A 16,231-nucleotide genomic window follows, 5' to 3' on the forward strand; every position below is an offset into this window, starting at 1 on the left:
TGCGCTTGCCAGGCAGGCGCTTTTGCCGCTGAGCTAAATCCCCAGCCCCTTAAGTTCATGCTTAAAACCATTACAGGACACTTTCTCAGTCATAAAGGATGAAGCTGGGTACTAGTTTTGATGGGAAAAAAAACCTCGAAAGGGAAAGTGCACCAGGGAGAGCCAGCTAGCAGTGTTCTGCCCTCTTCTCCAACACGTGATGCCGTTTCCATGGTTTTCCCCACTGAACAACTGCAGGCGAGCCTTCCTTTAATAATGGAAACTACCCTCTTACAGTACCGGGTGGACTACTGATGCCAACAGCTGGAACTGTGGGAACTGTGTCAAACACGAAAGGGGCTTGGCGGCTTCTCCTCAGAAGCGGTGCAGGACCCGAAGAGAGGAGTGGCTCTGGCAGCAGAGCGTCCGGAGGCTGAAGCCCTCAGGGCAGAGCCCTGTGCGGTGGGTACCGCCAGCAGGGCCTCCCGACCTTGCATTTGCTTAGGGATCACTCCGTTTTGAAGACGCTGCTAGCTAACACTCTCAAGCATGCGCACTCACTACGCCCGGGTGGGGCCCAGGGTTACACATTTCTCACCAACTGAGGTGATTCTGACGTGGCAGTTCCAGGCAATGCTTTGAGAAGCATCAGTTTAAGATTTGGAAAAGAAAAGGAAAAAGGTTAAGGGGTGGGGAGGGAGAGAGAAAAGGAACGGGAAGAGTTCAAGGAAAGGAGGAGGAATCTAATAATAATCTGAAGTCTTTATTTAATAACATTTATGCGATAATTTCAAATTCAAAGCCGACACCTGACACTCCTGTTGATGTACTTCCTAACTCCTAGTGTCCTCACATCTATCTGCCCCCTCAACAACCTGCCCACTGCCCAGGATGCCCCGTCACCACATACACTCGCTTCTTGCTAGGAAGGCTAGAATTCTGCCAGGGACATATTACAGGATTTTAGAATGAGATGTGTATTGCATTTATATTTTGGTTTTAGAACAATTTTCGTATCGTTTGTTCTTTTTATATCTGAGTTGCCTCTATTTTACTTAATATCGCTAGATTAAAAACATGATCATAGCTCGACTGTTTCCAGGAAGAACAAAACAGTGCGGTCAGGTGAGCAGGCCTCTGCGGAGACACTGAGACAGCCTGAAGCAGTGGAAGAAAACAAGCAGGTGTGCAGTGCAATGTGGAAGCAGAAAGAAGGGAACCAATAGTTTGCGTAGGCCAGAAGAAGAGTCTGGAGTACTTGGGAGGGGAGGGCGGAAAGAGTCGCGGAGACGAGCTCAGTCCTTCGACAGGGTCGGGGTGACGGGGGCCAAGGAGACACACGTGACCGAACACGCGGGCTGCCACTCACACAGACAGACAGGACAGGCAAGGGCGGACGCAAGCCCTGAGGAAGCCTACAGACAAGTATTTTTCACGAGGAACCGCAAAAAGAAAATGAAGCTCTTTAAGGTTTTTATGTGAAAAAGTATAATTTCCATATATGATCTTGAAATGCCTTTAATGCCTAATACTAAATGCTATTTTTTACATGTAATATCACATTTGACTTTCTTTTCCTACGAGTATGTCTTATTCCAGACACTTTCTGTTGTCTCAAACTTTCCTAGGCCTCATAATTTGGAAATGATTTTTTTGCAAGAAGTTTAATGTTTGCTATATGCATTATTATATAATGTCTAACACAGGCACAGTGATTTTTCCAGACTTCATACATATAAATGTGGTATACCAATAGGCTCTGCAACTCCACTAGAGGGTTGGGAACACTTAAAGTCATCAATAAAAGCACTTAGGAACCTAAGGTCCGGGAAAATGAATGTGAGGCTACTGGATAATGGCTCTTCCCTCAGCCCGATGGAAAGGCAAAGTTGCTTGGGGAGCATTTGGAGTGCAGGTGGAGGCAAAGCAAAGAACAAAAGCTGAAGAGAGTGAAACGAGAGAAGGAAGACCGAAACATCAGGCTGTCAGGGGCAGGAGCCCTGGGGCGTGGTCTGAGGTGGGAGAACATTGTCAAAGGGGAAATCAGCCTTGATGTCATTCTTCAGGCTGGCCGGCTTTCACTGAACATGTCCTGAGAAATTCTTATCATTCTCTAGTTCTTTCCCTCTAGTCATTAATTTATTTGCTAAATTATCCTTCTTTACAAATTTCCCTATGGTAGAACTCAGGTAAGGGATCTCAAGTCAGGCTCTTTCCTTTCTTTCTCTTTCTGTAGCAGCGGGGATTGAGTCAAGGGCCTTCGCACTGAGCTATATCCCAAGTCCTTTTTATATTAAATTTTGAGACAGGCTGGGTACAAACTTGAGATCCTCTTGCGTTAGCCTCCCAGAGTACTGGGGAAAAAAATCTGTGTCTCTTACACATCCATGTAAGCAGACTTGTTTTAAAAGCCTGCGATCATATTATTGTTCTTCCATGTACCATAAAGAAAACTAAAAGCTCTATGAGCAGACCAGAGCTTATGAGCTGCGGGCAGATCTTCGGGAATCCAATGCACTCTTCAAAACCCCCATTTCTCCCTGATGGCAAACTTAGTGACCAACAGGGTACGGGAGACTCAAACTCAGGGCCGGGGCCCGAACCTCTGCACGCCCTTCCGTCTTCAGTCACTGTGCTCACTGCTCAGGCCCACGTCCTCGAGAAGAGGGTGTGGGTGGCACTGGGGCTCCTCCCTCTGACTGGCACCAGGTGCTTCTTCAGACTCAGGTCACAAGAACTGTCTAAAGAATAGGAAGCAGACAAGCAGAGGTAAGTCCCACATTTTATCAGAGAAAATAAGGGGACTGGATATGTATGTACGGAGTACACGTGTAGAAGTGGAAGGACAGAGGCCTCACTAAGGGCCAGCATTTACCTGATGAGCGGAGTGAACCCTTGGGACGTAAGGGATCTGTTCAGGGTGGGATAATGATAAGCATGAAAGGAATGGGTGGAAGCAGAGAAAATACGAAACACAGGTAGAAAAGAGATTCTCCTCTAAACATCGCTGTCTTCTAATCATCTGTATCTTTTTGCCGATCATAATTAGGCTCCAGGGTCCTTAAAATGGGGTGCTGCTTCTTTCACCTTACCTCTTCAATCCAGCCACTTGATTTTGACTGACTGAAAATTCTTTCCACTGTTTCCTTCACCTGTTCATCCTCAACTTCTTCTGTCTTTGCAAGGGAGCAACATTCCTGGTACAGTTTGAATTTAAAGTGTTTCAGTTTATGGTAAATTCTGGTTCGATCAGCACAGGTGCTGCCAACAGTAAACACCTAGACCAAGAAACAAACAATAATCTCACATACGGAGTGGATCATGCAGTAATGTACACAGCATTTCCGACTTGAACAGAATTTAGCAAACGAACTGTTAAGTTTACCTTCAATGTTTACATAATGATTCCGCTGTCTTCTCTTATATAATTCACTGACTACCCACGCTGCTCCCAGTACCGGGCTAGGCACTGGAGACGGATAAGGGAAAGGGCTACTCTCTTCAAGAGGAATTTACCGTTTTGAGATTATAAAACAATGTGACAAATGCAACATATAAGCTACTATCAAGAGGCTAGTGAGGAAGGCTACTTAATCCAATCTAGAGAGAAGGAGGTTCCCCAAGTCCGTAATGTGTGAACTAAATGTTCAAGACACACGGTTAGCCAACCATAGGAAGGAAGAGAGAAACAGTTTGCAAAGCAGAAAGATGGACATATACGAAAAAGCTGTACACTGCACATACAGATGTGATACTGTTCAACAGATGAGCCAAGACTACGCTGTCAAAATCAGTTCAAGTCACGGCACGATGACTGCTAACAGTCAGGGCTGAGGCATTTTCTTGTGAAGATGGTGCTTTGGACAGCTTATAACCTGTCTTATGATCCCCCAAGCGGAGGAAAAGCAAGTTCAGATTTCTGTTCATGCTTCTCTGAAAAATCTGCCCGCTTTTCAGATCGTTAGAATTAATAAAGGATTATAATTTGCTTGTTTCTTACATTAGCTTTTCCATTTCAACATTATTATTAAACCAGTCCTGTTATAAAGAGCATAACGTAATTCAATAGTCAGTCTATCTCCCTTAGAGAGATGGGCACCAGGTGCAGTGCCCTTTAGGGGTTCCCAGTGGGTCTCTTTCTGCCATCAAGTCAAATGTGTGAGAAAAGTCTTCTATAGCTGTTCTAAATAAAATACAGTCAAACAAATATAGCTAAATATTGCAATTTATAGCTCTATCATATTGTAATATCTATTTCCACAAAGTAAGAGAAATTTATCTTTAGAGAAATTTTAAGTTGGAATAAAAGAATCATTTAAAATTCTTATTTCAATTTTTCCTCCATGAAACAAAACATTTGAAAATATTTCTTTTCAGTTTTAATTTCTATCCTCTTAGCATCCACTTGCCTTTATAAAGGTGATAACCCCCAAATTATCTTTAGAATATTCACACTATTTTTCCCTAAACATGATCAGATGTGTCATGGAAAGGCCTAATTTTATATGGAAGAACCCTAGCGTTGTGAGGTTTCATAGGAAACAGCAGATGCACACAGAGCTTACACTGCAGTTTTTATTTGTGCGAAGTAGGGAAACAGGCGAAACTAATCTATGCTTAGAACAATTTCCTTACATGTTCAGAAATGTACTCAGAGCTCCTTCTACTTACCTAGTTACCTTTCCACACAAGGAAACCTGTGTAACAGGAGAGTATGAAAAAGACTGCCTGCTCCTAAGTGTTACAAAAGCAGATAAGCAGGACGACAGACGAGTGACCACTGATCTATGCAGGGCTAGCACATTTCCAGCTAAATCTGAGGGTAACTGAGTCACCTGCTGTCAATGTGAACCAAGTGAGCCTATATATCCAAACATACAAAGTAAGAGGACGCTAAACTGCAAAATAGTAGAAGGAGTCTGATTTGTAATTTGTCAGATACATCACGGAAATGTGTAAATTAATTTGAGATAACAAACTAAGGCAAGGAAAATAGCATGAAAATGTACTATGGAGACATGGTAACATCCAGCCAACCGCAGGTAACTTTTTGAGTTATTTACGCGGGTTCTCATTTGTTTGCGTTGTTACTTACATCTATTAGTATACGTCTGGAGTACGAAATTACTACATTCATCACGGGGCTCTGTACATGTCCATGACATACTGTAGTTCTCTCCATGTCCCCGCCCCCTTCTCCCTGCCGCTTCCCCCATCTCTTCTCTTTCCACGTACAAAAGATCTATGTGCCTGCTCCTATCCCTCTCTTTCCATTTGCTCCTTATTTATACTTCGGGTTTCTCACATAAGAGAAACCATGTGAGAGTTAAGCTTCTCATGTATTTTACTTAAAATTATAGTCTCAAGGTACATCCATCTCATTTAATATACAGAGGAGCCAGTTCCTTATGGAAGCAAATCTACGGAGCACAAACAGAAAGAGAGGGATGGGAAAAGGTTGTTTTCTGTAAGCCTAAAGAAACAGTGCAATAGACTGACCCAGGGATTCCATTTCCTCTTAATCCGTTTTCTTTTGTCATGTGGACACATTAACATTGCCACTTGCCTCGAAATTACTAGCTCTTCCCATGAGATCTTAAGCGGCTTAGGGAGTCCAGACAGACTCTGTGCAAAACACCTGACTCAAGTTTTTGTCTGCAGCTCTCGCACCTGCCTTCAAGCCTCACATTCCTCCTTGCTCCAGGAACCCTTCCCGTCCTCTGTGTTCTCAGGGTTCACCTCAGTCTGATGGTCCAGGGCATCTCACGTCAGGACCCTCCCCAGCACCACTGTAACTAAGTTCCTCTTAACTGCATTTGCTATCAAAGCATGCATTTTAAACAAGCTCATCTCTGGCAACTGAAGAAAGTTTTCCTGTTAAACAAATTCAATGTTATGTAAATTCTCTTGAAGTGTTATGTGCACCTTTAAAAAGAGCCCTAATCCCAGAGTCTCCTGTCTGTATTACCACAAGCAGCATCACAAAATTGAGAACTATGTTTCAAAACACTCTGAGGGTAGGTGTGGAGTTGGCATAGTCTTTTTCATGCTCTAGATTATAAACACATTTGTTTCTCCTATTTCTTTACATACCTACACTAACACTGTACTTCAATAGGCTATACAAAGTTTTAGTAAGTGATTCTTCATTTTAAAGAAAAATTTTCTGAAAAATATTATTAAAGAAGTTCAATTTCACTTGCTTAACATCTACAACAATCAGGTTAAAGTTTGAATGTACTTAGACACACAAATCCAAATTTTTACACAGAAATGTACGCACTGCTTATTTCACTTTCACCTTGCATTACTTAACATTATACTTTATCACTGATTTAAAAATATTTTGCTATTTTAAAAGCTATCAACCTTCATCTTAAGGTAGTTTCATTTATATGCATTTAAATAGAGAATATGCATTTTTCCATATATTTAACTTTAATGTTTTTTCCATTGTGTTATGGCTATACTGACACTCTTTGTTTTATGTGATCTCTTTTATTTTTCTAGATGTTTGAATTAACTATTTATAATTTTTTGTAGTACAGGGGATTGAACCCAGGGCCTCTGTATACTGTGCTACATCCCCAGTGACTCTTCCCCCGTCCTTTTGAGAAGTAGTCTCGCTAGGATGCCCAGCTGGGATTAGAACTTGTGATCACCCTTTAGCCTTCTTCAGAGCTGGAATTTGAAGTGTGGGCCAATGCACCTGACTTATATAGAACCATTTTTCCTTGACAGGAATGCCAAAGCTCTAGAAATGGTCTTCTAACTACCCTTTCCTCTCCTGGATGAGTTACACATAGCAAAGACTACAAGTGTTAAGCAATATATTGGAGCTCCATAACTGTACAGTCTTTTAAGTATTAAATCTTTTCTAGGGTTCTAGGGGTCTTATCCATAAGTCACAGAGGAGTTTTTATAAACAATGGGGAAATTGTTGAGGAAAATGTTTTTATAGTAACTTGGGGAACAAAACATTAGAGCCCAGTTCTGAATTCACTATACAAATACAAATTCTCTAAGTGATTCCTGCAGTCCACGTTGCAGAGGATGTAGTATATGAACACCCAGTGCTGAGGACGCACACTGTATTTCCACCATAACAACAGGGAAGACATGGGGACAACTCTGTCCCTGAATCTTTCCAAACACACATATCCTTCAGGGATTGTTGGGGACTGACTGTTTAAGGGTTGGTGGGGGCCAAGTTGCTGATCTAGGCCCCACAGTCCTGAGGCCTGTGCTGACTTTCCCAGGGAATGAAAAGTATGTGGAAAGCTGTATGTTTTTCTGGCTGTGCACAGAGAGCTCACCGTACTCTCAGGGCAAGATAACATCCACTGAGGGCAACAGAAAGAAAGCTACCTCGCTATTAACTGTGTAGTCACCCAGGTGTGGGGAAGGGCTTGCTCCCCTTTTCCCCCGTGGGGAGCAGCTGAGCTGGAGATGGACCATACATTCAGGGCTACAGCAAGGCCAGCCCTGAGAAGCCGGAGCTCCAGGGGCGAGCCAGGTGAACAAGTTGCTGGGACTACAGCAAGCCAGGCCAGCAGGTGTCTGGCCTTCGTGTTCCTCCCTGTTAACTACAGCACGGATAGCTTCAAGAACGTTCCACTTTCAGTGTTCTCAGCAAAACATTCAGACCTTGCACTTCTGACTTCTTTACTCACCTCCCCCTTTTTACCATGTATAAAAAAAGAGCAAGACCATTCTGGGTTGTCACTGCCTCTCCATCAGAGAGGTCAGGGCCACCCCAGTCCCAGCTTTCCTTTTAGTATGTGCCTGTAAAGTTTTCTTAATCTCCCGTCGCCCCCTCTCAGGACCTGGCTGGCCGTGCAGGTCGCAGCATCCCCTTCTGAAGTTACACTTCCTTCTTATTTTTCAGAATCTCTTTCAACCATTTCATCAGTGATGCACGACTCCGTCCCCCTGTGCTTCTTGCTGTCTAATGAAAGCGAGCTGACATAGGGGCTGTCGAGCCTGCTCACTAGAAGCAGACTCCTCCCAGGCCCCTGTACCTGAATAGCCTTCTGTCTTTCTTTATTCCCCATAGTCCCCATACGTATGACGGACTCTCATCAGCTGCCGGCAGTGTATAGGTGCTCACTATAGGAAACACTCAATAGTAATATTTTTGCATCACTTTGCATTACTATAGAAATGCAGTTTTCTTACAAAGATTAACTAAACACTAGGCAGCATCTAAGCTTTGTATCAGTCCACATTGTACTGCTGTGCTCTTGTCTGTCACATATCTATTCTTCAATATTCTCAATTCATTCAAAATTACTTCCATTTTAAGTATGTGGTGATTACTCTAGACTTTAGATTACTCTATACACATTTCTGATGTAGTCTAAGTTGAAGTATGGTGTTCCCTGAATTCCCTCATGGTAGAATACACAGCCATCTTCAACTGCTTACTTATGGACTACAAGTTTGGCAGATTATCTGCCATAAAACTATCCATCTGCCAAATCCCCCTTTGGACTCAAAGGCAAGCCCTACTTCTTCTGCCCCACGAGCTTTCTCATCATTCTTATCTTATTTCCTTCCCTCCCCACAATGTGGGTGATTATCTGCCTATATCTGTATTTGTATCTGTATCTATCCACAGAAGATGCAGCAATTATATCACTGAATTAGAAATGAATATGCTATGTAAGGTATGTTTTTCTCATTCTAAAATTGTACTTTATTTTCCTTCCTAGAGTTTTTTCTATTTGTAAAACTTAAGGTTATTTGTGAAAGCTTATGAACTGAACATTTCTAAATATTTAAAACTAAAATTAGAGAAAAATATACCTGTTTATCATGTGACATGAAATCATCTGTTTCCATAGTTCTGGTGTTATACAGCGCTCCCGATAAGTGCACTGAATATTTACAGTAGCGATGCAGTCCACAAGCCTGGCAAAAACAGCTTTCCGGATTCTTCAAATGGATACTTACAACAGAATAGTTTTCTACTCGCTCCTGAAAACAATTTAAAAATATTAGGAAGCTTAAAATAAAAATAAAGTAAAGTAAGAATCTAAATTAAAACTGACCTTAGAATCACAATAGAAAGTGTTAAATGCAAAATGCACTGATATTTCTTACTTTAACACTGAGCACACAGCAGGTGTCTGACTTATTTTTAAATGAAATTTTAATCTTAGCATTTAAATGAAAAGAAACGAGGTGAGGAAAAAATCGAGATTCATATCTCTCACATTTAGGAGTTACTACTGAGTAGTTTTCTTGATAGATTTTAATTTACTTCTTTTCTCTCGTCTCATGGATAAATAACATCAATGAGGTATTAGTTAAAAATAGGAATGAATGAACAGCAAGAATCAGTATAATGTAAAAAAATTACATGTTAGCTAGGTCAAAGTTGAGAAAAGAATCACATTCATACTTCATTGTATGAATTATATTTTCCATAAAACGTTCCAGAAATTATTTAACTCTCCTTTTGTTACCTGCTACAGCCTGGGGAAAATAAACACACTGGAATTAAGACTGCTGCATGTCCAGTATTGAAGCACAGGCTGAGATAAAACCTTTAAGATAAAAGCCATTGGCCTGGTTTCCTGAGCGCCTGCAATGCGCAGAGCATTCCTGGTGGCTCACGCTGGATGTGTATGTGACAAATACACTTTGCTGGAATAAACTCCTGGTATTTGTTATGCATTTTTTGTTTGTTTGTCTTGTTAGCTGTTTTATCAGCTGTGGTATGTTATGCTTTGCATCTGGGGTGCGTCCCAAAGCCTCCTGTGTTTGGAAGGTGATTACACCATGAGGAGTACGATACTCATTCGTGGACTAGTGCACCGATGAATTCATAGCTGACTTGCTAACAGGAGGTGGGTGGCAAGGTGTGGGACCTGGAAGGCTTCACACCCGACTCCTCCGTTCTCCTCTGCTTTCTGGCCACCATGCACTTCTTGCACCAGCCCTTCTGTCGTGCCACTTCTCCCTTGCTGCCTGGCGACCACGGACTGAAACTTCTACACCGTGAGCCCAAGTAGACTCCTCCTGCTGCTAGCTGCGGGTGTCAGCAGTGAGGCAGTAACTAACACACAGTGTGACTCTCTCACCCTAGTATCGTACTGACTCACCTATGTACGTGTCTGACAATTCTGTGCATTTTATAGTTATTTCAATGTGGGTTTATTACTACAGCCTAACATAGCACGGAGGGATGGATTTTGGAGTCTGAAAGAAAACAGATTTAAATACTGGCCTAATTATTAGCCATGAAACCTTATGCTACTTAATTTTTCTGAGTTTGTTTCCTGGACTGTAAAGTAAAGGTGATTACATCTGCTTCCCCATAGGGTAATCTGAAGAGTAAATAAGATACTTTACATGCAAATCACTTGGCAAAAGTTAAGCATGTTGTTTTTCTTCCTATTAAAGAAAACTAGCTGGGTTCTGTGGTACACATCTGCAACTCAGGACTGAGGGAGCCAGAGGGAGGGAGAGCTCGCGTTCAAGCACCACGGGGACAACTTAGTGAGACCTGGTCTCAAAGTAAAAAATGGAAAGTGCTGGAGATACAGCTCAGGGGTAGAATGCCTCTGGGCTTGATCCTCAGTACTGAAAAAAACGAGAAAAGAAAGAAGAAAGGAAGTAAGAAAGGGGAGAGAGAAAGAGCTGGTGAGTGGGAGGGATGGAGAGAGGGATTTTGCCACGTTATAAGAGCTATGCTATATTCATTTTACCTTCAAATTAAATATATCCCTTTAAAGGTAAATACTGTCTGTATCTGAAGCAGAAACTGGAGTTTAGAGAGGGTGAAAAGGTATCCAAAAGCAAAAGCACATACACACTACCCCTAAACTCAACCCCACCCTCCGACTCAAGGTCTTATAACTCTGTAATCCCACAACTATCTCTTAAACCTAACTATTTACACCTAACTTATCATCAAGTAACTCAAGGATGAACAGGCCTTGGATGAAACCAAAGTCTTTGATAAACTGAGGTAAAATGGCTAATGATTGAAGTATTAGAAGGATTTTAAGTAATGTGAACTTCCAGTATTACCATTTTCCTTTTAAGAATGTTAGGAATAGATGAGAAAACCTTAAAAATCACATACTACATCCTTTATTAGAGATCATAAAATAGAATTATAGAGAATAGCATAAAATCCAGTAAGTCTTATAAATTAAAAGGGTTAATTCAAAAACTGGTAGAATTACAGAATCTTAAAGTAGAGAAGAATCAAGTATTATAGAAGCCAATGTTTCCCAATCTATTTTATGGAAATCAAATGCCTTAGAGAGAATAACAAGCATTTCATGAAAAGGAGTCTCAAATAAATCTGGAAAGTACTACATTCTATTTTGCCATTTTGAAGGTTTACAGTATAAATTCACAAATTAATGCGCCTGAAAAGTCTTTCAGCAAAGAATACAGTTTAAATTGAACCCACTATTTCTCAAACTTCTTTGTCTATATAATTCCTTTTTTTTTTCTGAAATAACAACTCCTTGAGAGATATACCCGCTTTTTAAAGGATGGCCTAAACCCTAGCAATATTCTGAAGTTATTTATCATTTAGAACCACTTAATTATTTAATAGTTTAGTGTGAGTGATCAACACAATAAGTCTTTAGAAAAGATAAGAAATAGTAAGCTGACTAGTAATAAAGAGAAATGCTAATACTTAAGATTATTCTGGTTGACTGGATACCGATATCCAGGGAGGCCCACTACCTCAGCTCCCTCTGCAGTCTCCTCCAGAGACTGAAAAATAACCCGTATACCTTATACTGCTCTTTCCAACGACTCCTAGAAGATAAATTCTCCAGTCGGGGCTGAATAAAGCGGTCATCCAAATAATGAAGAGATGTCAACATATCTTGTGCATATGATTTTTGCCTGGTGCCATCTGTTGAGAAGATCAACACAATAATAAAAACAATCACTTTGTCCATGTAAAGCACTGCAAACACTGAACATTTAATGGTATCTTCCCATAGTTTTATGAAGATGGCTGGTTGGAAATACTTTAAATTAGAGACGAACTAGTGAAGTAAAATATTGTTTCATCAGAGCATGAGGGGGAAAAGTCAGGGTAAGAGACTACAGTTCTCTTTGTAAGTATCGAACTTTAACATTATTTTTGCTAGAAGAAAAACCTGGCAGTTTTCTGTTTTATTCTCTTATGCGAAACTGACACAGATTAACCACTGTGTTCTAGATAAAACTTAGAGCTGACTAGGCTTCCAAGGCCATCTACAACTGGCTCCATTCAGTGTTAACTCCTCACGTCAGCAAATCAGAACCTTTCAAGCTAGCCCTTTTCTTTCTTTCCCTATTTAGGATGCTACACAATTTGGCATTCCTGACTTAGTTCATACGGCTTATATATATCTTTTACAGCCTATGAAGTTTAATTTCTTGTCTTCTTTGAAGTTTTCTTAACGAATTCTATCTAGTTGATTTATGTTTTCTTAAATCATTACAGAGTCGAACACTTTTGTCATCGCTTACAAAGAATTCATCTCTTCTCCCTCTTCCTCAACTCTAGCTACAAGGCCTTGTAATATAGATCTTGAATACACTAAAGTGATTCCTTCCTAAGAGTTTTAGAACTTGTTGTACCCCTAGTTCCACATATTACTTGTTCCCTCATTTATGTTTCTATTTAAAAGTTACCTCTTGAAAGACACTCTTTGATCAATCTTAACACAGACTTTATAATATATATAACACAGACTTTAGTTTTCCTTACTATCATCTATCAATTTATGTTACTCTATTTTTCCATGAACTAGTTTATAGTACACTGTATCACTGGTTCATTCATGTACTGTATGTCTCTCGCATTAGACTTTAAACATGAAGGCAGGAATCACATCTTAGCCTTGTTGTATCACCAGCTCTTAAGTAATGCCCGGTCCAATGGTAGGTACTCAACAACTATGTGTCCAATAACTTATGAATAAAATCCTGTTTTAGCACTTACGTAGGTATTCAATAAAACATATTTGTAGCCTATTAAATCCAGATTCTGGGCTGGATGGAAGGAACACACTTATACATTAAGTGTAGTTCCTCCCACACTTTAGCAAGGGAGGAAAACAAACATGCATTTTCAATACAATATGAAAAATGTATTATGTAAGTGCTACCACTTCATCAGGATGGTGGTATGAATGAGAGAGACAGTTTCATAGTGGAAATGTTTTAAATCTCAACTAGAAATCTGGGGTAAAAAGAAATTATATCCTAAGAATAAACTAAGACCTCAAAACATAAAATAGCATGTCAATTTTGGTGAAATTCAAAGAACTTACAGAAGTTAGACTGCCCAAGAGTACTAATGTACTCTGCTGATTTCTGAGTATATGCTGGGGCAAGGCCCTGTTGCATACTTACCTTCTACATAACTCAAGGAACACTAGGATAAGTTTAATATGAATATATTTTTGGTATGGTTTATCCTCAAAGGAACAACTAGTAAGTCTTAAGGATGGTTCTCCATGGTTTTGTTTGTTGCTTAAAACTTGGAAAAAAAAATGTTACAGACATGCTATTAACTTACCATACAATGTTCCCAAAAAAGAGGCATCTAAAGCATTGATCAGAAGAGCCTTTACCACTCTTTCAAAGTGAGTATAGTGGTCACTAAAAGAATCTGAAATTAATTTAAAATAGATATTAGGATCTGGTAGACAAAATAATTCACCGAATACAATAGGCTTCTTTACCAACTTGAAGAAATTAATATTATAAATAGCAGAAATTCCTTAATCATCCTGTAGGAGTCTTGATAACTTGTGTGGTCACTGAGCAGATCTCCATTTTCCAAATTTTCTGGCTTCTAGTCCAATTTTTCTAGTTATTATTTCAAACTTTCATTTCCTAAACTTACTAAGGAATAGTAGTTTGGGAATATTAAGAGATATGTTGTAAAAAAGTATCAAAATCATCAAGAAGATTATACACCATGACCAAATGGGATTCATCCTAGGAATGCAGGGATGGTTCAACATTCGCAAATCAATAAATGTAATACACCATACTAAGAGAGCCAATGACAAGAATGAAATGATCACAGCAATACATGCATAAAAAGCTTCTGACAAAGTCCCATACTCATTCATGATAAAAACTCCACAGAAGATCAGAACAGTCTTTACCTTAATCTGATAAGAACCATTTACAACAAACCAAGAGCTAACATCATACTAAATGGTCAAAAACTTAAAGCTTTCACTCTAAAATCAGCAACAAGACAAGGATGTTCACTATTACCACTGCTGTTCAACATAGTTCTAGAAACACTAGCCAGAACAATTAGGCAAGAGGGAGAACTAAAAGGAATAAGAATAGGAAAGGAAGAAGTTAAATTATCATTATTCACAGATGACATAATACTCTAGAAGACTCAAAAAACTCCACTAAAAAACTGCTAGATTTAATAAACAAATTCAGTAGTGTGGCTGGATACAGTCAACACTCAGAAAATCAATAGCCATCCTGTACATGAATATCAAACTCACTGAGAGAGAAATTAGGGAAACCATAACCTTCACAATAGCACCCAAAAAAATGAAATACTCAGGAACCAATCTAACAAAGGAAGAGCTATGCACTGAAAATTACAGTACTCTGAAAAGAAAAAGATCAAAGAGGATTTCAGAATATGGAAAGATATCCCTTGCTTCTTGGGGTAGAAAGAACCAATAGTAAAAATGGTCATACTTCCAAAACTGTTACGTATATTTAATGCAATTCGGATCAAAATTCCAATAGCATATCTCACAGAATTAGAGAAAACAATCCTAAAATTCATCTGGAACCAGAAGAGACCTAGAATGCAAATGCAAGTCTGGGTAACAAAGGCAAGGCAGAGGGCATCACAATTCCTGACTTGAAACTATAGTATAAAGCTATGGTGACAAAAACAGCATGGTATTGGCAAAACATGAAACAAGAAAACAAAAACAGACCTGAAGATCAATGGAACAGATTAGAAGATGCAGAAACAACTCCAGACATACTCAGCCACCTTACCTATGACAAAGGGGCCAACCACATTCACTGGAAGAAAGGTAGCCTCTTTAATAAATGGTGCTAAAAAAACTGGCTCTCCACATGCTGAAGATTAAAATTGGACCCATATCTTTCACTATGCACTAAATTCGAAATGGATCCAAGATCTAAATATTAAACCAGAAACATTAAATCTGCTGGAATATAGAATATTAAAATTCTTGAAGACACTGGTGTAGGCAGAAACTTCATAAATAACACCCAGATCGTACAGGAACTGTCACAAAGAATCAACAACTGGGATCTCATCTTATTAAAAGCTTTTGCACGGCAAGAGAAACCACCAACAGAGTGAAGAGACAACCCACAATGTGGGAAAAAATGTTTGCCAGTTTTCTTCAGACAAAGGATTACTAACCAGACCACATAAAAAACTAAAAAAAAAAAAAAAAGTCAGACCTCCCAAATTTAAAGACCCGATCCAAAAATGGGCATCTGAGATGAATACACAATTTTCAGATGAAGAAATACAAACAGCAAATAAGTATATGAAAAAATGTTCAACATCATGCTCATTTAAAATGCAAATTAAAACAACACTGAGATTCCATCTCATCCCAGAAACAATGACTATTACCAAGAAATCAACCTATAACAAATGCTGGAGAGACTGTGGGGAAAAAGTAATCCTTCTGCACTGATGGTGAAGGCATAGATTGATACAACCACTATGGAAATCAGTGTGCAGAGTCCTCAAAAAACTAGGACTGGAGGGCCTGTTTGACCCGGATATTCCCCTTCTGGTTATCTTTCCAGAAGAATCAAAAACACTGTACTACAGCTACATATGTGCACCTACATTTATAGTAGCACAATTTGTAATAGCTAGATCTTGGAAACAACCCAAATGCTCATCAACTGAGGAATGGATAAAAAAGATTTTTTTATGCAATGGAATACTACTCAGCTGTAAAGAAGGATAAATGAGAGCCAGGTAAATGGATGTAACTTGAGACCATACTCATAAGTGAAATAAACCAGATGCACACGTGTAAACATTGTTTTGTCTCCCTAGTGTGAGAAGCTGAAAGAGGAAACAAGATCCAAGATGTACAACAGATATTGTAAAATGGGAAGAAACTTCAAAAGGAAAGAGAAACTGGGATGAGGGAATGGAGAAAAGAAAGGAAGGGAAGGGCCAGGGACATAGCTCAGCAGTACAAGCGCCTGCCTGGCAACACAAGGTCCT

At 39.7% G+C, this 16,231-nt stretch overlaps 1 protein-coding gene across 1 annotated transcript in view; it reads right to left on the bottom strand.

Moving 5' to 3' along the window:
• Ccdc82 (coiled-coil domain containing 82) overlaps positions 1 to 16,231 on the bottom strand; it is a gene marked incomplete at its 5' end in the record, with an annotated part of 30,189 nt that overhangs the window by 2,068 nt on the left and 11,890 nt on the right. The window contains 4 exon segments of the mRNA XM_005377958.2: positions 3,072 to 3,257; positions 8,788 to 8,958; positions 11,745 to 11,869; positions 13,529 to 13,621. Coding sequence (XP_005378015.1) covers positions 3,072 to 3,257; positions 8,788 to 8,958; positions 11,745 to 11,869; positions 13,529 to 13,621 — 575 coding nt within the window.

This window comes from Chinchilla lanigera, unplaced genomic scaffold (genome assembly GCF_000276665.1).
Source record: "Chinchilla lanigera isolate Chin_1 unplaced genomic scaffold, ChiLan1.0 scaffold00011, whole genome shotgun sequence".
In the NCBI taxonomy this organism is placed as follows: Eukaryota; Metazoa; Chordata; class Mammalia; order Rodentia; family Chinchillidae; genus Chinchilla; species Chinchilla lanigera.